At 39.6% G+C, this 22,175-nt stretch overlaps 1 protein-coding gene across 1 annotated transcript; it reads left to right on the top strand.

Moving 5' to 3' along the window:
• The first annotated feature begins 3,877 nt into the window (after positions 1–3,877).
• On the top strand, positions 3,878–22,075 carry LOC124270038. The gene is made up of 5 exons (XM_046705062.1): positions 3,878–3,916; positions 4,473–4,560; positions 20,695–20,791; positions 21,136–21,229; positions 21,350–22,075. Exons 1-5 carry the CDS (start codon positions 3,893–3,895, stop codon positions 21,416–21,418), a joined length of 372 nt encoding a protein of 123 aa, XP_046561018.1. The 5' UTR covers positions 3,878–3,892; the 3' UTR covers positions 21,419–22,075.
• Positions 22,076–22,175: the final 100 nt, after the last annotated feature.

A 22,175-nucleotide genomic window follows, 5' to 3' on the forward strand; every position in this document is an offset into this window, starting at 1 on the left:
TCAGATTACATACCGGGTGGATATAGAATAGAAATAACTGTTGTTTGAGAAGCTTCAATCAAGCTGGAGGTGATTGTAGTTCCCATTTAATGGTGCTAGCAGTGAGTGAGTGAGTGGGTGAGTTTAGTTTTACGCCGCACTCAACAATATTCCAGCTATATGGTCTGTAAATAATCGGATCTGGACCAGAAAATCCAGGGATCAACAGCATGAGCATCGAACTACGCATTTGGGATACGATGACATGTGTCAACCAATTCAACGAGCCTGACCACCCGATCCCGTTAGTCGCCTCTTACGACAAGCATGGGTTACTGAAGATCAAGCGTTGTGTCACTTACATAACATAACTTTTGTTACGACGTCTTCATTGAAATGTGACAATTCATTATTCCATTACATACTCATAGACACAAATAAGGGAACACATGAAAGTACAAGTGTTCCTTTATTTATTTCCTGAATTTCACTCACAGTGCAATCAATACATGAAAAAAACCTGGAAAAGAATAAAGGAATATAGTATAGTAAAGAACACAATAATTTAAATATGTTTGACTGACATGCTTAATTGAAAGCTCAAGTTACTATTTACACATACGTTACACAAAACGTACTACGTATGTTTGCGAATAACTACAAAAGGGAGTTGCATGTCTGTTTAATCTCTCGCTAAAGTAACAACATTTAGGTTGAGAAGTGGAGTTTAACTTCGCGCGCGTGTGTGTACGTTGTCAGTAAGAATGGAAATTACGTTACTGTGACTTCGGTATATCTACGGGATGGCAATCATGTAATATAACAGGTAAATAATGCACTACGGTCTTGTTTCTGCAGAAATTAGGAAATAATGTCACTCTGTTCTTATGATTTTCAGGAAAAAGAAGTTTACGTCGCATCAACGTTAACGTTTCAGAAACGATGACAAATAACGTTTTGTAATAGTCGACTTTTTGACAACGTATATAAAATTACTTATATGCCGTAACGTTGTGAAATAACGTTATAAAATGACGTACTACTAACAACGTGACAGGGTTGTGTCATGACGTTACCAATCTACAACCTTCCCACAACGTTGTGAAATAACGTTATAAAATGACGTACTACTAACAACGTGACAGGGTTGTGTCATGACGTTACCAATCTACAACCTTCCCACAACGTTGTGAAATAACGTTATAAAATGACGTACTACTAACAAGCGTGACAGGGCTGTGTCATGACGTTACCAATCTACAACCTTCCCACAACGTTGTGAAATAACGTTATAAAATGACGTACTACTAACAGCGTGACAGGGTTGTGTCATGACGTTACCAATCTACAACCTTCCCACAACGTTGTGAAATAACGTTATAAAATGACGTACTACTAACAGCGTGACAGGGCTGTGTCATGACGTTACCAATCTACAACCTTCCCACAACGTTGTGAAATAACGTTATAAAATGACGTACTACTAACAGCGTGACAGGGCTGTGTCATGACGTTACCAATCTACAACCTTCCCACAACGTTGTGGCTGGTGAGTCAGTATTGAGTGATTAGAATTTGGTGAGTCAAAATTGAAACATACAACTTCATGGATAACAACAGTTTACTTCTTGTTTGTTGCATAGGGGGACGTTTCGATGAGGATTCTTACATCGCTATCAAGTTTAAAGTTCTAGTTATGCAATAAACAAGAAGTTGTCTTCCATAAAGTTGTGATTCATATTGGCTGATGGCAAATAGAGCAATCTGTTGACTCAATTACACACAAATTGTACCCGGAACAGATTGGCCAACCCATGCCTTAATATATTTTCATGTCATGTTCTTAGTTACAAATGTCATTGTTTATCTATTCACATGCGAAAACGTTGTATGCCAGCTGGGATGTGCACTGGGTGTGCGAGATGGGATTTGTACCCCTTTGTACAGTATTTCTGTCTTACCAGTGCTTGTCAGCGTATTGTGGGGGGAAAGGCCAAAGGGATGATAATCACTTTTTTGGTGCTACGATTTTGGAATCTCGAACCCTCTCTCACAGGTGATGATAAACAGCTGTGCACGCTTAGAATTTTGGTGTCTGGTTGGTGACTTTGAAATATGCCTCTATCCCAAATTGGTATATGGGTACCCGGTAGGATGAATGTTAATATGACTGTTGACCTCCTAATGCCTGTAACTAAGGTGTATACACCTCAGGGATATGAAAACAAAAATAGAAGACTGACCGGGATTACAAAGTGCGCACAAGGATACTTCTATTTCATTTTGAACCGCGAAGGTCCGGGTTAGAATATAAACCCATGCTTGTCGTAAGAGGCGACTAACGGGATCGGGTGGTCAGGCTCGCTGACTTGGTTGACACATGGCATCGGTTACCAAATGCACAGAACGATGCTCATGCTGTTGATCACTGGGTTGTCTGGTCCAGACTCGATTATTTACAGACCGCCGCCATATAGCTGGAATATTGTTGAGTGCGGCGTAAAACTAAACTCACTCACACTCACTCTATTTCAGTTTAACTCAATGTGTCACGATATGCTCAGTGTGTTATCGTTCTCAGCAAAATACTTTATGTCCGCTTGACGTGCATGCGGCTACAGCAAACAAAGGGTTATAAATCCACACGTGTAGAGTTTTTGACAGGCATCTTCAGAATTGGGTAATGACACAGTAACAAGTGTGTGGATGACAACTTCTGTATGACGAAGTTTCGGTATTGATCTTCATACCGTTATCGGGCGGTGGGGTAGCCTAGTGGTTAAAGCGTTGGCTCGCCATGCCGAAGACCCGGGTTCGAATCTCCACATGGGTACAATGTGTGAAGCCCATTTCTGGTGTCCCCCGCCGTGATGTTGCTGGAATATTGCTAAAAGCGGCGTAAAACCAAACTCAGTCAGTCAGTCATACCGTTATCACACATATACGGCATAAGGATCTATAGCGAATCTTAGATATTTAAGAAGGTTTAATCCAAACTCAGCGTTGGGGTCGCCTCGTGGTTAAAGCGGTTGACTTAGAGATGAATAAAATTAAAATAACGTCATGTAGTTTTCTGTTATGTATAATGGACGTTTTCACTGGGCTCAGAGGCTGTTTTCTCAAGCAGCGGTGGTCGTTTTATCGTAAAGGTTGCCTTTTTCACTATTTATTTATTTTTTAATTTTTATTTATTTTATTTATTTATTTAATTTTTAAAATATTTTTTTAATATTTCTTTTTATTTTTATTTATTTTATTTATTTTTTTGGGGGGGGCGTCGTTTTCGCTGGGGTCCGTTTTAACTATAACCCTTATCAATTGCCTTGAGATCGGATCTGAAGTGTGATATCTATTAAAAAAAACAGCTAAAAGACTGATAGGGTTAAGCGGAATTTTAGAACCATGTTATCTTGCATTCATTATGATCTTATAATACACAGAACGTACACACAGCACATACCAGTGTTGATGTACCGCGCATGTGACGAGAACGTGATTCTTCAAGGTCGAGCATTGTCAAATATAACCATCCATTGGGCATGACGATAAACACATTTTCCACATCCGGTCTCTTTGAAAAATACACTGATCTACTAAAATATCTTCTTTTGTATGTAAGATGAGGTATAACATTGTATAAAATGTCTGATAAGAATCACACATAGTTGAAAATTGTTAACAAAGTTTACATTACTTTGCTAAAATAATCGCCCAAGAAGTGTTCCCGGTGTATGTTATTTTTCATTAGCCCGTATCTGCTTGTTTTCTTTGGAAAGCTGACCTATAAAGAGACAGACATACTGTCTGGTCGCCAGGGAGCGTGCAAGCCGTGGCGTCAAATCACACCTTCACACCTTCAAAACAGGTACAGTAGAGAGGAAACGTTTGGTTGTCTGTGCCTTACTCGGATGAGATGTTTTGGACTATAAATGTTGGGGTAGGCTGGTGATAAAGCGTTTGATAATCACGCCAAAAACCAGGTTCGATACACAACCTGGGTACAATGTGAGCAGCCTATTTCTGGTCTGACCCGCCATGATACTGCTGGAATATTGCTAAGGGCGACATAAGACCATAGACTCATATGGACTCTACGTTGTCTCTCACCTTGTTACGCAACGGAGGCGGTGGGGTAGCCTAGTGGTTAAAACGTTGGCTCGTCACGCCGAAGACCCGGGTTCGAATCCCCACATGGGTACAATGTGTGAAGCCCATTTCTGGTGTCCCCCGCTGTGATGTTGCTGGAATATTGCTAAAAGCGGCGTAAAACCAAACTCAGTCAGTCAGTGTTACCCACCATCTGTTAACATCAGCTAATGTTCATTAAATTGTATTTTCAGTGAAAACTGTTCTACATTTACCGATTTAACTAAGTCATGTATCAAGAATGAGCAGAGGGATATGGCCTTGTGTCAGTCTTATACGTATGTTGGGTGGCATTATGAAGAAACTATATAATGTCACGGCTGTATGTACTGATGTCTATTTTTCAGATGATGGCTTATAAACTGTCGATGGGGATTGTCTCCCTTTGCATTTTAGCTTCACTGTTGGAATCAACAATAACTGCCAGACCAAGCGGTGAGTTGAAGTACATGTTAGTGGAGATGTTGTAAACAAAATGTCAAGCTGTTTGGACTCAGAGGTGAGGTGAAATTGGGTTTAACGTCGTGCTTGAGAATATTTCGCTCATATGACGACGTGCATGCGTGTGTATGTGTATGTGCGGCTGCTTGTACTAGCCCAGACTGAAGCTGGTTTTATAGTGCTTGCCCACTGAGATACCATGCCGCAGTGAAGCATGAATACCACTCAGACACATTATACTGACTCCGAGCCGACCAGTCCTTGTTGTACCCTTTAATGCCGAGCGCCAGGCAGGGACCAACAAGTACCCTATTTTAACGTCTTTTGGTATGACGGGGTCGGGGATCGAACCATTTGGACTCAGAACTTCAGAAGCCATGTAAGAGCTTCTCCGAGGGTATGTTATTTTTCATTAGCCCTGCTTCAGCTTGATTCTTGGAAAAAGCTAACTTACAAAGAGACAGACAAACGGTTGGGTTGGCAGATGGTGTAAGCTTCAACGTTAAATCATAGCTTGGAAACAGGTACAGTAATGAAGGGGACATTTGCTTGCCTGCATAAATTTACCCGTTCCCGTTTGAGATATTTGGACCATGTATCATTTATGTATGTGTTAGTGGCGATATTTTAAACAAAATATCAAGGGGTGGTGTGGTAGCCTGATGGTTAAAGCGTTGGCTCGTAACGGCGAAGACCCGGGTTCGAATCCTCACATGGGTACAATGCGTGAAGCCCATTTCTGGTGTCCCCCGCCGTGATGTTGCTGGAAAATTGCTAAAAGCAGCTTAAAAACAAACTCAGTCAGTCAAAATATCAATCTATTTTGACGCCACTGTAACCTGCAGAAACATTGTTCGAACTTTTAAAACTTATAACATACATGTATGTGTTGGTTACATTTTAGGGTCACTGTTGGAATCAAGAATGGCACACAGACCAGACGGTGGGGTTTCATTTAAGAACCTATTAGTGGCGAGAACTTGTTAATACCTAAAAAAAACCACGTCGATGTATGTGTCGATGTCAGTGGATCAAATCCTTGAATATTTCAGTGTCAGTCAGAAGGCGTGGTGTATCAAAATACGCAGTTTTCTACGAGATGGATTCACCTGGTCTGAGGCATACAGATGCAAGAGCAACTGTCAAAGAGTAAGGATGAGAATTACTGAACAATCACTTTGAGAATTCTTATTGATCTTTAAAATGGTTGTTTGAGATGATGGTGTCACAAATGAAGGAAAACATGTTTTATCTGATACTGGATAATATTTTTCCCTAAGATCAATTTTTCGGGTTACTGCATTGCAGCCTAAGATATCGTCACGTATTCATAGAATGGAACATGAATTAGGAAACATTTTAGATCTATCAATCGGTTCCTATGTTCCAGAATACTTACCTTTGGTCTAACTATACTCATGCCAATAATGGTTGTCACCCCCTTCAATTTTTTTAATTGGAGAAGGGGTGTGGGTTGGGGGTGTGAGGTGTGTGTAGGGTTGGGGTGGGGAGGGGGGTGACAACCATTATTGGCATGAGTATATTTTATATGATGATGTAGGCGTTCACCGATGGAATATAACGTTATTAAATTCCTCAGTTCCAGTGTATTGGAGTTCAGAGCTAGAGTTGGGTCCACTGAATTTCATCATGAATCGCAGGAAATTCCAGGAGGGATAAGCATTGTAAACCAGGTATGTGCAACCAGTTGAAAGTAGAAAAATGAGGTAACAGTAACTTTACGTATTCCCGTCAATCCGTACTTGTATAATGTATTATAATGATCAGTCATGTTTAATATTGGTTTCAATTTCCAGAATATCAAAATGGGTGTCTTCGTCGTGACTGTCAGATGTTCGACCGACCCTACTCAATATTTCCAAGAATAATGTGCACGCTGTAACCGATGGATTTTGCCTTTCACACCAACCACGAGAACTACCGGATATTTTCATTGATTGCTTGTTACTTGTTTGTGGATAACTAGACTATACGGTACTATGTGGAGTTTGCCTTTGAAAAAGAAATATAACAAGTTCATGGGTTACTTATAAATCGTTCGTTATTAACTAAAATAGTGTTCACGCTGGAAATGATTTTATATTTCATCAAATGGTTAACAGGAATACCAAATATTTACTGTTCCTCAGCTCATGGATTACCTGTTAATAGTTAATGGAATAAAGAAATAGTGTACACACTGTAGCCGGTGGGTTTTACCTTTCACAACAAGCACGAGTACTACCAAAGAGGGAACATGTTCAGTACAATGCCTTTCTGTTTCTTTCTAGCACAGCAAAAATAACTTAGTTTCCATTCTTGCGGAAACCTAATGGATACTGGGTAATGTAGGTTTCCGCTATGTTTCAGTATCCGGAAACAGACAATGCTTGTTTCCGGATAGTTTACAAAACTGAAACTAACAAATCTAGGTTTCCGTCAGGTTTCTACAACTGAAACTGTCTTTATGAGTTTCCATTTAGTTTCAGGTTGCTGAAACATTCATAGCAAAAACTCTTACTTTCCGTTGTTGCGGAAACCTATTGGATACTGGGTAATGTAGGTTTCAGCTAGGTTTCTGTACCCGGAAACTGACAAGTCTATGGGTTTCAGCTTAGATGAAATGGCAAACTTAGCTTTGTGCTGTTCCATTGGGGGACTATATTTTTTTTACTGTTACACTTGCAAAATAATTTCTATATACAGAATCCAGCTAGGGTCCATGCAGGGAGCAAAAGCAATAAGCCATTTAAATACTGTACTGTTAAAGTGTTTATGGTTATATGCTAGTTTTTAGTGTACATTTGTGATATACTAGTCATTTTACTGTCCTTCGCAGTAGGTTTATATCACCAAACACGGTTACAGCAAGGGAGTAGTAATCGTTGTATTGCATGCAATTTTAATTGCCTACAATATCTTAGGGAACTACGCTTTGTGGTTTTAAAATAATAGGTCATCAAACATCACATTGTTTCTTGATCATATACGATGAACGCATCGGAAAATCTGAAAAAAAGCTTACACTGCTGGAGTACTTTATTACAGGAAATACATCCACCATTCTTATTGTTTCATTGTTTAGGTTGAAGAAATTCTGCCAAGGTGGGCAGCTGCCAAGTCCCTGGGTCCGTCACGGTCGAGGTAGCAGGTGCTGCCCACCTGGCAGTCAGACCACGTACTATAATTGTTGTCCCGAAACCGGAAGCGCTTGATTTGGAATGAATGAGGCCCCGCGAGATGTGACGGACATTGTAAAAACAAACAATTTACATAAACACATGTTGCAGTTATCAGTGTTTTTCTAAACTTGTGAAGGGTGAGCAGACTATTGGCATGTTTACAATAGAATTGAAAAAAATATAATTGAGTACCCATAAGTCTTTGTTTGAAATGCCGCCATCTTTGTTCAAACGTACACGCGCGAGATTGGAAAAAACTTGTTGTTTTGAAGTAAGTCTATGAGAGTAACTTGTTTGAGTGGCATTTTAGAAGTTGAGACGTACAATATAGAACAAGTTTTATGGATAACAACTTCTTTATTTCGTGAGTGCGACGTTTCGATACAGATTCTTGTACCGTTGTCAAGCAAGAGTGATACATGAAGTGTAGGAGCTGCATATATATACTGTATATAACAATGAAACAACATAATAGACAAAGGAAACAACATAATTGCCATGATTGGCTAAGCAGTAAGCTGAAGAAGCCAGTGAGTACACAAAGGATAGTGAATGGAAGCCAGAGATGTAGTTACAATGAGATGTTTGAACAATAGATGCGATGTTTATACAATAGATTGGGCTTGGTGGAGGAGTGGATCATAAGCTGATGGAATGAAGTATCCTTGGTCACGGTTGATGGTGGGCTTGTGGCGTTTGATGTGAATGGCTTCTGTGAGCTTGCGTTTAGTGAAGTCCGTTTGGTTGTTGGCGAGAATGGTGATGTCGGACCACTCTATTTGATGATTGGGGTTAGCTTTGATGTGGTCAGAGATAGCTGACTTGGTGTCGGAATTAGCAACAGAGGTGCGATGTTCTTTGACTCGGGTGTTGATGGGTCGGGATGTTTCACCTATGTAGCATTGTCCACAATCACAGTTTATTTTGTAAATAACACATTTCGGGTTGTTGTTGTTGACGGTGGGTTGTTTTCTTCCGACCCATCAACACCCGAGTCAAAGAACATCGCACCTCTGTTGCTAATTCCGACACCAAGTCAGCTATCTCTGACCACATCAAAGCTAACCCCAATCATCAAATAGAGTGGTCCGACATCACCATTCTCGCCAACAACCAAACGGACTTCACTAAACGCAAGCTCACAGAAGCCATTCACATCAAACGCCACAAGCCCACCATCAACCGTGACCAAGGATACTTCATTCCATCAGCTTATGATCCACTCCTCCACCAAGCCCAATCTATTGTATAAACATCGCATCTATTGTTCAAACATCTCATTGTAACTACATCTCTGGCTTCCATTCACTATCCTTTGTGTACTCACTGGCTTCTTCAGCTTACTGCTTAGCCAATCATGGCAATTATGTTGTTTCCTTTGTCTATTATGTTGTTTCATTGTTATAAACAGTATATATATGCAGCTCCTACACTTCATGTATCACTCTTGCTTGACAACGGTACAAGAATCTGTATCGAAACGTCGCACTCACGAAATAAAGAAGTTGTTATCCATAAAACTTGTTCTATATTGTCTATGAGAGTAATGTAGTGGAAATGGCAGTCTGTAAAGTTGCTATAGTTTTCTTGACACATTGCAACATAATTGACAGTCGAAGCTTTGGAAACAAGGTTCCGGGAACTTGAGCGATCTCAACGGAAACCCAGGACAGAGAAATTAGCAGTACCCCGCCCTTGTCAGGTAGGTTTCAGATGAAATGCGTTATGTTCTTCTTATCATAGCAGTCAGTTTGGATCGAATTAAACGTTTTCGGTAGGAACCTTTATCTTACAGTAACGGTGCGCTCGCATTTCGATTTCTCTCACGGTTATTAATGTGGACATTGCATTTTGGTTTGAAATCTGTTAAAAAACAACATTATTGTTGAAACCAGCTGAACATTCCGTTAAAATATAACCATAAGACAAGTATATATATATGTGTTCCTGTACGTTGAGTCTGATATTTATATAACTTGATTTTCTGCGGCAGCCCATTTTGTTGCTGGGCACAACCAACACCATAACCAAATATCAATTGTTCAGTCATTTTTCTGAGTGTAATTTTGTCTCAGTATTATTCTTTTCTTGTCGGACTATTTCAATTATGTATCCAGCTATATTGGAACTGTGTACTGGAGCGGCGTTTATATAAGCCACTTGGCTTGTTCGCCTTTTCAGGTTATTGACGGAATACAAATATATTTAAAAAAATATGCAGCAAGGCAACAGATATAGATGAAACAAGTAGTTCATGATATTTCGGTGGAAAATATCACCAATCGACAGATGTTCATACTCCAAATGTGTGTCTCTTTTTGTTTTAGGCTATTGTGAAAAGAATCATGGAAAAGTTCGTGGAGTCCCTTGAAAATCCATAAAAAGTTACTTATTTATAAGGTAAAATAACTTACCCCAAGTTTTATTATTGCTCGGCATCATAATCAATATATATGTTGGGTTTTATAACATTAGAGACGTCATTAATGCAAACTAAAATTAAAATTGCCATCAACTCGTTTCTTGTTCACAATTGGGTAAATCTAGCATTAGTAGAATTGACATAGCATACCATTATGTAGTGCATAATTGCTGTATAATCATGTCGATCATGTTAATAGAAAACTTCTCACACCCTCGCAGTGATGCATAAACCACAATTACTTATTACCTGGTTTGATACATAGTGAATATGATAATAATCAAAATAATGAATGTTTGTCGGATTGTAATAATCTATTATTGGACGAATGAAAATTAACTCATTTGCTTTTCTTAATAGAAACCTTTTCTGGATAATCTGCAGGAGCAAGATGGACGATCGACGTCGGCAGATTCGAGGAAAGGAAGAAAAACACAGGAAAGATGCTAAAAGAAACAAAATAACCCGATCTGTAAGTTCCTGAAACTGGATTATATAATATCATTTGTACCGGTTTATAGACTTCCTGACACCAGTTTAAAACATCCACTTAACTGGCATGATGTGCCTTATATATTATCACATCGCTATATACCTGTAATAAAATAACTTTCCTTATCTCATGTCATTACCCATCACCGTAATGTGCCATTATCTAATTAGAACAAGTGCGGCTCTCAAGAATAAATGTTGGACATAACTTTCGCAAAGCAAGAATTTCATTTTTTCCCCCAGAAACGCCAACAGCGCCTGAAGAATCTAGCTACTATTAACTGGGCAGAGAAAAGAACACAGAAGGTGGCTGTAGTCCTAACCCCAGAATTGACATCGCCAGTGGTGTCTGGCGCTCCAATGGCAAACATGAAGAACTTGCGACATCATCCAACAATATGCTTTCCAACCACCTAAAGGTCTTCCACCCTGGTCATTGAGAATATGATTCATGTTAATTAGGGATAGGACGGAGTGTCTAAATGTACATTCAATTATCTCCTGTATTCACCCTGTTTAGGAAAAAAACAACTAAGATTCGGATTTGAGATTAGGATTAAAATGTAATTAATGTCCCTCATATTAAAAAAATGCCAACCCCTCCATAATATGTATTCTCTCTCTCTCTCTCTCTCTCTCTCACTCTCTGTCTCTCTCTCTCTCTCTCTCAAATGACATATATATTGTCTATGCCGGATGGCGCAGTGTGCTATTGATTTCAGAAACCTTCTCTCCAGGTAGGAACCCCAGATGTACACCTGGTCGTCTAGGTAACACACATGGTGTCGTGTAAGCAGCTGGACAGTTCAATAACAGAAAGGACATAATAGAAAATATTTGTCTTTCAAAATTCTCTATCTCTCTCTCTCACTCACAAGTGGTTTGTGTGTGTTTTAATGTGCATTCATCTCTGAATAAGGAGAAATCAACTGACGGGATTTTGTGATTTGTGACAATGTTTAATTGTAACATTGAAACATAGACATGATATGTTTGTGATGAATAAAGAGAAATCGACTGACTTACTGATTTTGTATTTATTTATTTCTATGTCCATGTGGTGTTGAGGTAACTGTAGTTGAAATGAGTTTATTTTATATTTGAATGTATTATGGATAAAATATATGACATAATACATTCAAATATATAATACACTCATTTCAACTACATTTAATATAGTTGAATAATCATAATTTAATATGGACATATGGTAATCACTGAATACTAATAATTGAAACCATACAGGAATCTGGGTAACGGAAACGCACTGGAGACCATACTGGAAACTGGGTAACGGAAATGCACTGGAGCCATACTGGAAACTGGGTAACGGAAACGCACTGGAGCCATACCGGAAACTGGGTAATTTGTAAGTTTCCGCTTTCCGGAAACTTGAAGGAAATGTAGAGAAACAGTCCGGAAACCTAATTGAAACTTAAGTTTCCATTTTGTTTCCGTTAGGTTTCCGGTGTCCGGAAACCAAGTTATTTTTGCTGTGTAGGCATTCACGTTTTACTAATATTGGTATTTTTTTATGTATTAATGACACAGCTTATGTTTGCAACTTAAAATAAGATAATTATGAAATTCAAATTGTAATGATGAAGCTGGTTATTCAGATGAATACCTGTAGCAAACCCATTATTATGTATCACAAATATGATAAATGTAATTCCGACTATATTGTCTTGCTTATGTCTTCATATTTTTCTAGTGTAAAAGCGTTAGAGAATTAGTAAGGATATTTGAGTGCGTGACTTTGATTTTATGCCGCACTTAGCTATATTTTAGATATATCTCGGCGGTCTGTAAATAATCGAATCTGGACCAGGCAACCCAGTGATCAACAGCATGAGTATCGATTTGCGCAAATGGGATACGATGACATGTGTGAACAAAGTCACGAGCCTGACCACTCGATCCCGTTAGTCTCTTCTTATGACAAGCATGGGTTACTGAAGGTTCATTCTAACCCGGACCTTCACGGGAGCTTATTTATGTAAGTATACATAAAACTACATGTTGTTGCATACACTTTGCAAACCAAATCCGGGAAATAAAATAGTGCCTTTAACATACTGAGGGTCACAAATAAGGAAACACGGGAAAATTAAAGTGTTCCTTTAATATTTTCCAGTTTTCATCACTAGCTTTGAATAGTGCCGTTGGAGGAAACCTGAGAATACGTAAAGGAACACTGCCATGAACTGGTGTTCCCTTACTTGTTTCCCTCGGTATAATTCACTTTGACTAAGACAAAAGCATAGCTGAAATTGAAACTTGGTGACAATTTACTTGCAGTGTGAGAAGAATATAGAAAAACGGGAATATCAGTTATGCCTAAAGATATGGTCACCATGACTACGCCACCTCTGTGAATGTGATATGAATTCTAATCCGGATTTTCCATGGTAGGTAAGGATTATGTATTGGCTATTCTGAATCAGCTCTGACGGTGGCCAAGGAGTAGCCTAGTGTTCGCTTGACACGCCGAACCCGGGTTCAATTCCCCACATGGGTACAATGTATAAAGCCCATTTCTAGTGCCATCCGTCGTGGCAGCGTAAATCTATACTCACTCACTGAAACAGTTCTGTTTACAAAATCATTGTATACTTGACAACGGTACCATGCTTGGCTGGAGGAATAAAGTCAAATCCCTTGGCTTACAAAACTAGGGGTTCAGAGGATCCCCTGTTGCAAATATGTCAAGGGTCCTTACAGGAATTGTTTAAAAAAGGGGGTCCTGTCCGGCAATAAAATAGTGTGGTGTACTGAAATCTAAGATACCATTATTACTTTAATCAAAGAAACGTTATATTTGGTGAAGAATAAATAACTTTATGAGTCTTGAGACAAAATATACTTAGAAGCAAAAGTTATTGTTACATGACATATTTACATTTGTAAATCTTGTGTAGGTATTTTGGGATTTGAACCAGGGAACCCTTCTGAAAGGAGGTCAAAAAGGCTCGGAAAGCACATGTCACGCTGGAAGAAAGCTCTGAGAAAAAAGAAAATTTCTACAATACTTTGATTAAACCTAGTAAGTACGGAGCAATACCTTCAAATATAAGTGTAAGAGTATACAATAATTGTGTTTTTTTGTGAAAAGCACAACATAATTATGTACATTAAACATACTAAAATGTTGTTTCAGGACTTAGGGTGTTTTGGCACAAAATCATTTAAAACATACTTAAAGTAACATATGTTATATTTGGGATTACACTTTCTTAGTAAAGTACAAATTCTAGTACTTTTTGAGTTGAGCCCCATCCGGGAGTCAGGCACCTAATCGCCAGCACACAAAGTCAGCCGCCTAACCCGCTCAGCTACCGCGACTTCCACAAAAATGGAAGTCGGATAACTGGTAGTCTAGACTGCGGGCCTTGTGTACCCCTCTGATAAGTGTTAATTGGCACTGCTCCCACGGCCGAAAGCTGCATTGTGTAATCATACTTAAAGTACATAAATTATAAAAATATCCATTCAGTTAGTTGTCAATTTATCTAACATACGTATTCTAAAGACACGCGTAATCGTAGTTATCACACGGAAGGTCTAAACAGTGTTATCAATTAATATATCTGCAGGATAGGGTTCACGGGGGACAGTACTTTTCGGGCTAAATAATGGAATATGTAATCGCAGTTTCTCTCGTTGCAGGACACTGTGTCCCATTACGCCTGTTTATAAAACCGAGTGTGACGGATCTGACACTGTGTCCTCAGTAAGTTTTAATATTTCGTTCATGGGTAGACAATGCAGGCACGGTTCAGACAAAAGCGTTTTCACAAACTGGAAACACGGGTCCTCTGATCCTTCCTTATCCAAGATGTGGCATTAGTGATATTGAGCATTACATAAAAGATCGCATGATATAAAACGTAATGCTTTGGAGAAGTGTGTTTAAAAGGTTTCACTATTTGTGAAAGATTCATTTTGATAGATACAGATGATGTGATTTTAGCATGATCACTTTCAGCAAGTAAGCTGGTTAGAAAACATATAAAAGTTTAATCAAAACATGTTTAAGCTCTACTTATATTGCGACCCAGTTGATAGCCTGGGGCAGTGTGGTAGCCTAGTGGTCAAAGCGTTCGCTCGTCATGCCGAAGACACGGGTTCGATTCCCCACATGGGTACAATGCATGAAGCCCGTTTCTGGTGTCCCCCGCCGTGATATTGCTTGAATATTGCTAAAAGCGGCGTAAAAACATACTCACTCACTCACTCACTCAGTTGATAATCTCAGTGCATCATCGACACTTATGTTTGTTTTTGTATTGAAAAACATGAGCATGGGACTGGTTTAGACCCTTAACTTGTGAATGACACTACCAAGAACTCAGAATCAAAACCCAAATGATAAATTTGTGTGTGTCTGTATATTTTGTTTCGTGCAAGGCTTACTTAGACATAGCAGTTGCGCCAGTGTCGGGCTTCGCCATTCTGAGTGCTGTTGATCTGTGAGTACATAGAGTGCATTCAAAGAGGCAGGCCGATACTGTGAGATATGCAAATGTACCAGGCAAGTTCATATCACCTGACAAGACTCAAGAGAAAGGTCACCATGAGATTCACAACGGCCGTCTAGCTTGAGTGAGCCTGGTAATACGTTGCCCCGGGTATGTGAATGTCAGCGTAACATCCTTCTTGGTGTAGGGAATCAGGGCGGGGTGTTCTCAGTTAGCTCAAAATATTTTTGTGGAAGATCAGGGATTAGGGCTGCTGGATTATAGTCTGTTTCTGAAATGTACCCACCAATTAAGGTCCCCAGGCTCACACTATAGCTTGGGGAACTGTGTTTAATGATTGTCATGTCGTTCATGACTACTTTGATTAAAATCAATCATTGGCTATAAAAAAAGTTCAGTTAACCTGTCAAAATAGTAAACGTCAATGTTCAGATACTGTTTTTTCCAACATCTAATGGTGGTCGTATATTTCATGCTGGGTTTCAGTACACCAAACCGAACAGCTACAAGGATACTATCTAATAGCGATGTAAGCAGCATACGCAGGGTTACCCAGCAACTATAAACACAAGGAAAGACCTCCCGATCAAATTTGGAAGACCACACAATCATCACTCTGACCAACATGTACGAAGCATTCAGTCTATGTGTCCAGAACAAACAACCGTGTGAGAATAAAATGGCCCAGAAGAATTATGTCCTGGCACAAAGTACTTTGGCATACGTTATTGTAAGGGTATGTCTCATAAATGCAAAAAAATAATGTGAGCGTTTTACGTATAGTCTGTTTGCAGTGAAAGCGTACCTTTGAATTGCACTTTCAACAATCAAATTGAGTGAAATTAAGATTGCGAATCCTTATAATTTTACCTTGCCAATTGAACTTTTAACTCTCAAAATTTTATTCAACTTAGGATAAAAGGACAAACGATCATAGATTCAAATCGTTATTATTGGTTTGTATTATTAGGGGGAACGCGCAGTAGTTGTAACAGTGAAGTAAATGCACGTGCTGTACGTGATTAGTGTTAACTTACACCAACCTTACGTGTTCTCGGAGTTTCATTTAATATGAATATCCCCTTGCAATAATAAACCAAGAAGTTGTTAATATTTGTCTTGTATTACTACACCAACTTCTAACTGCCTTTGAAGAATTGTTACGAAATTCACAATGTTATATTAATCTCAGCAACATATTTTATATACGCTTCACATTCATGTGGCTATTTGCAAACCAAAGGTCATAACTGTGTTCATATAGTGTTTTATTATTAGTGTTGAATTTGGCTAGTTTAAAGGGGACTCACAAGCCTTTCATGACAGTAATTTCTAAACCCTATCAATATACATTGTCCTTCATAGTCTTATGGGTTCTTAACTTCCCTGTATTAATCCTTTGCATCCATGCACACCCACAGGGGCGTGTCACGCTTAGAAACAGCGTTAGAAAGACATATAGGTATATAGACCCTACCCTAGTACTATACTGAGTCACAAAAGAAGCTTCACATCCATTCTTCAGGGCACTATAAAAGAACAAGAGATGGTAAGATGGTTAAATTGTTATTATGTCATTGCTGAGATCTGTGTGATGTACTCGATACACTGACAGTGCCATAATCAGTTCCATTAGGCTACATCGCCGTTCCAAAACATGGGTATACGGAATGTCAAGTCACAGGAATAAAAATGTGAAATTTCTCCGTTCAATATCGTGTATGGCCGCCCCGCGCATTCACCACTACCAAACACCGTCTCCTCATCGACTGCCTGATGCTTGTGAACACGTGGTTGGAGATTCTGCGCCATTGCTCTTGCAAGGCAGCGCCAAGTTCCTGCAAATTCTGAGGTTGGTTCCTAGGACCACGAAGCCTTCTCCCAAGTGCATCCCAAACGTGTTCTATTTGATTTAAGGTCAAGGGACCTCGATGGCCAGACCAGGACGTTGATTCCAGCGTTTTGAAGGAAATTTCGTGTCAACATCGCGGTATGCGGCCGAGCATTATCATGCTGGAACTGTAGACCTGGGCCATGAGCCACCATGAAAGGAACGAGTTCAGGGGTGAGCACCTGGTCGCGGTAAGCAGCAGCTGTGAGTTTTTTACGGATGACCAGAAGTCGGGAACACCATGCAACTTACGCCTCCGAATCTGTCGACTTCCTGTACACAACATTGGGCAAACCGTTCATTGCGTCGTCTCCAGACTCTATGCCTGCCGTCCGCGAATCTGAGGGTAAACCTGGATTCATCGCTAAAGACGACTCGATTCCAGTCTCTCTTGGTCCATCGGAGGTGACGTTGGGCCCACAGCAGACGTTGACGTTGATGAAACGGCGTCAATATTGGCCCATGATATGGACGTCGAGAATGGAGATTGGCAGCCCGCAACCGATTTGACCTCTAAACATCTCAGCTCTGGTTCGTGTAGCCGGCAGAAATCTGTCACGTAGGTGACGTAGGACGATTTGACGGTCTCCTGCTCGTGACGTCACACGTGGACGACCCGACCTTGGGCTGTCAGAAGTGGTGCCAGTTTATTGTAGACGACCTACACAGTACGACGGCTGCATCCCATTGCTCTTGCGACGTCAATAACTGATCTTCCCGCTTGCAACATGCCAACGGCACGTTCACGTTGCACATTTGACAATCGTGGCATTTCAAGTACCGTTAGAACTGTGGTTTAAAAGTGTTTTTGTCAATTCTTGAGGCCAATGCAAACACGTGCATATGAAGAAAACTTCGAAGCGAAGATCACGTGATCGACTGCACGTGCCAAACCTGATTTGGCACTAACGTCATTTGCACGACGAATGGATGGGTTTGAGTGGGTTTTGCTAACATTTTTCTAGAGTCGAAAGATAGGGATCCCATTTTGGACACATAGATGTATCATCAGAGAAAAATTATTCATTATTTTTCAAATTACATTTTGTGAAGTTTCTTTTTTGACTCAGTATATATAAAATTTTAATACTAGGGTTGGGTCTATATACCTATATGTCTTTCTAACGCTGTTTCTAAGCGTGACACGCCCCTGTGTGCACACCTATATATCGTGAATATCGTATCTTAACTATGCCAGGTTGAAATGAATCTTGCAAATAGCGGTAATCGCAGTCTCCTAACAGTTTTCTCACTTAAAATTCCAGTTTTTACACCCGTGAAGGCACACGTATAAGTCTATAGAAATATCCTTTTATTTAATATGTTGTTGTACAAACACATATATCTGCAATCGTCTGTGATATGCTTACGGGTACCCATCCTATACCTCCAAGTACTCCATCTGTTGGCGCATATCTACTAACACCTACGTAAAACAGTCCCTGTTCTGAACAGCTTTTATACACGAGTGATTCTGAAGACCCCACACAGCTGTCCCATGTGTGATAGCCGGAAGCACGATACTGTCAAATAATTTATGAAATACTTTAAAATCCTAATCACCAAGAAGTTTACGGTCATTCAGCTCTGACTAGCCCTACAGCTCTCTTGAAACTGTGTTGCATGCAACAAGTTGTTAACACAAGTCAAAACAAATTGGCGGATCCAGGGGGAGGGTGGGGGTGGTTTCAGGGGTGGTGTGGTGGTGGTGGTGGTGGGGCTTGGTTCGACTCCCCCTTTGAAACTTCCTGGATCCGCCTATGCAACGTGAGAACCTATTGTTCGTGTACCGCGCATGTGACCAGAACGTGATTCTTCAAGGTCAAGCATTGTTCTATTGATTATGCATCACTTTTGTCATATGTATTGACGCCAAATATAGCCATGCAGTTGGCGTGCTGATAAACACGTTTACCATGTCCATATATGGTCGCTGTGAAAAATACACTGACCATAAAAGTTGTATCCGGGGTATGTTGTTTTTCATTAGCACTTAATCTGCTTGTTTCTTGTAAAAGCTAGCCTATAAAGTGACAGGCATACTGTCTGGTCGCCAGAGACCTGTGAGCAGCGGCGTTAAACCAGACCTTCAAAACAGGTACAGTAATGGGGTAAACATTTAGATGTCTGTGTAATCCTTGTGAACCTGCATGATGATATGGACTATAGATGTAAGGCTTGTGGTCATTCGCTTGACATGTCACGATCCCGGTTCGATACACAACCTGGGTACGATATGAGAAGCCAGTTTCTGGTGCCACCCGTCATGATATTGCTAGAATCCGTTGGTATATGACCAGATGGTGGCCACGTGAATACGTGCAAACACCTAGTTGCGAGTACAGCAATGTGCAGTGAACTTGGACAAAGTACTGTGACTATGTGTCCCAGTCCACCCAGCTGTGAATGGGTACCTCGTAAGGATGGGAAAGCCACAATAACGCGGTGGGCCTAGTGGCTGCAAGAGTTGTATACTCCCAAAGGGAGCTGAGTTTGATAATACGAGATTGAGATTGACATCCAATGATTGAGGGGGAAAACTATCAGCGCCTGGAGCATGCACTAGTTACGTGGATATGTGCACTGTATAAATATGCTATAATAATAAATAATAATAATAATAATAATATGCAGTGTTGGGGAGCCTTCATATTCTCCGGAAAGTTCTTGGTGGGTTCGTCTAGGCAGCGTTTCCTGGGAGAAGTACTTTCACTGTCTGGGCTGCGTGTAGAGGGGGCGAGGGCCCTGAGCTGATGATCAGCCTTACCAGCCTGACTGTGCCAGGATCACCCGAACCCTCTCTGCTGCATATTATCTTTAATCTGTAAAATATAATAATAATAATAATAATATCGCTAAAGGCTGCATAAGATCATACACACTCATTTGGACTATACATTGTGTTTAACATCAGCTAATTTAAGCCGATTCCATTGTATTTTCAATTTTACGGCACTGTTCTACATATACCAATTTAACTAAGTCATGTAGCAAGAAATGAAGACTAAAGATGAGAAGATAGCCTTGAGTTAATCTTAAAGTATGTGGGGCATCATTATGAAGAAACTATTAAACGTCATGGCTCTGTATTTTAATGAGTAGTTTTAAAATGATGGCTTATCGATTGTTTCCCTTTCTCATGTTAAATTACATTCATAACTTCTAATATACGTGTATGTGTTTGTTACGTTTTAGACTGATTGTTGGAACCAAGGATGGCAGACAGACTAAGAGGTGGGTTACATTTCAATACATGTTAGTGGAGATATTGTAAACAAAATATCAAACTATTTGGACTCTATTAGAAATTTCAGAAACCTTGTAAGAGCTTCTCCGAGGGCATTTTATTTTTCATTAGCCCTACATCTGCTTCATTCTTGGAAAAGCTAACTAACAAAGAGATGGTGTAAGCATCAACGTTAAACCATAGCGTGGAAACAGGTTCAGTAATGAAGGAGACATTTGCTTGCCTGCATATGTTTGTCCATACCCGTTTGAGATATTTGGACTATGGATCCGTCATTTATGTATCTTTTAGTGGCGGTATTTTTTAAAAGTAATATTATGCCATTTTGACGTCACTGTCAAAAAGCAAACTAGACAAACATTTGTTGTCATGTAAGTGTCGATGTCAGTGGATCAAACCCTTGAATATTCCAGTGAGTGTCAAACCCCTTGGTGGTTCAAGATATCTAGTTATCTACGAGATAGATTCAGCTAATCAGGAACCTACATCTGCAGAAGCAACTGTCATCAAGTAAGGATGATAATTCAATTCCTGAACAATGGCTTTCAGAAGTCTTCTTGAGCTTTTAAATCGTTGTTTGGGATAGTGATGTTACAAAATGAAGGGAAAGCATGTTTTATCTGACATCGAATATTTTCCCGAAAGATTATTTTTTTTGTGTTACTGCATAGCAATCTAAATATCGCCACATACATGTATAAATAGAAGTGAACATGAACTACGAAACATTATAGATTTATCAATCGATTCCTATGTTCCAGCATGTTTAACTTCCACGTCCCGACTTGGTCTCATTATTTTGTATCATGATAAAGACGTTAACCGGTGGGATATATTGTTATTAAATGCCTCAGTTCCAGTGTAGTGGAGTTCACAGCTACAGTTGGGTCCCATGAATTTCATCATGTATCGGATCCAGAACCAGCAGGGATAAGGATTATAGAACAGGTATGTGCAACTAGTTGAAAGAAGAAAACTGCTACAATAGGTTACCTTGTTTCCATCAATCCATGTTTGTATAATGCATTACAGTGATCAGCCGTGTTAAATGTTGGTTTCATGTTCCAGAGACCCGTTGCAGATACCTACCGGGTGAAGGTGGAATGTCCGGTCGACCCTACTGACAAGTTCCATTGAATTTAAAATCTACTTGTTAGTCATTGGTTGATTATTAGAATCATGTGCACGCTGTAATCGATGGATTTTGCCTTTTACACTAACCACTAGGACTACAGAATATTTCCATGGATTACTTGTTAGTTAGTTGTGGATTACCAGAATACACTCTAAATCTTTTATTTTACCTTTACCAATAGTAATAGAACTACCGAATATATCCAATGAGTTCATGGATTACTTGTTAAATGTCAGTTTACATGCAGTAACTGACGGATTGTGTCTTTCTAAATAAAAAAGATCAATAGGACTACAGAATATTTCGTATGAGTTTAGGGATTAACTGTTTGTGGTTAAATTGTTAATTAAGAAATAGGACTAACCAATATGTTATGAGTCCATGGACTACTTAATAATTCTTTGTGCATTACTAGAATAATGAGTACGTTGTGACGTTGGATTTTACCTTTCTCAACAATCACTGGGACTAGTTTACATATTTATATCCTGTAAGTGGAGTTTGGAATATACTCTTTTAGACGTGGTGTTTGCCTTATTCGTCTATACTCCATTGTCTGACTGAAAAAGCATCCGACTAATGGGAATAACTTTTATTTTCAATTAGCAATTAAAAAAATAATAAAAACGTGCACGTCGAAGGTGTCCTCCCATAAGAACTACATCCCATAATAACTACAGCTTAAAACACATGTTATTATCCAGTGCACAGATTAACTACATGCTGTTACCTGTGTCTGCTTAATGGATTTGCCCAACA

Source organism: Haliotis rubra, unplaced genomic scaffold (assembly GCF_003918875.1).
Source record: "Haliotis rubra isolate DU_JTF1 unplaced genomic scaffold, ASM391887v1 Scf1491, whole genome shotgun sequence".
Taxonomy (NCBI): Eukaryota; Metazoa; Mollusca; class Gastropoda; order Lepetellida; family Haliotidae; genus Haliotis; species Haliotis rubra.

Coding starts and splice junctions, on each gene's coding strand:
- LOC124270038 (XM_046705062.1), top strand. CDS start 3,893: ATGTTTTGGACTATAAATGTTGGG. Junction 3,917..4,472: donor TTTGGACTATAAATGTTGGG/GTAGGCTGGTGA, acceptor TCTATTTTTCAG/ATGATGGCTTATAAACTGTC. Junction 4,561..20,694: donor AATAACTGCCAGACCAAGCG/GTGAGTTGAAGT, acceptor TGAATATTCCAG/TGAGTGTCAAACCCCTTGGT.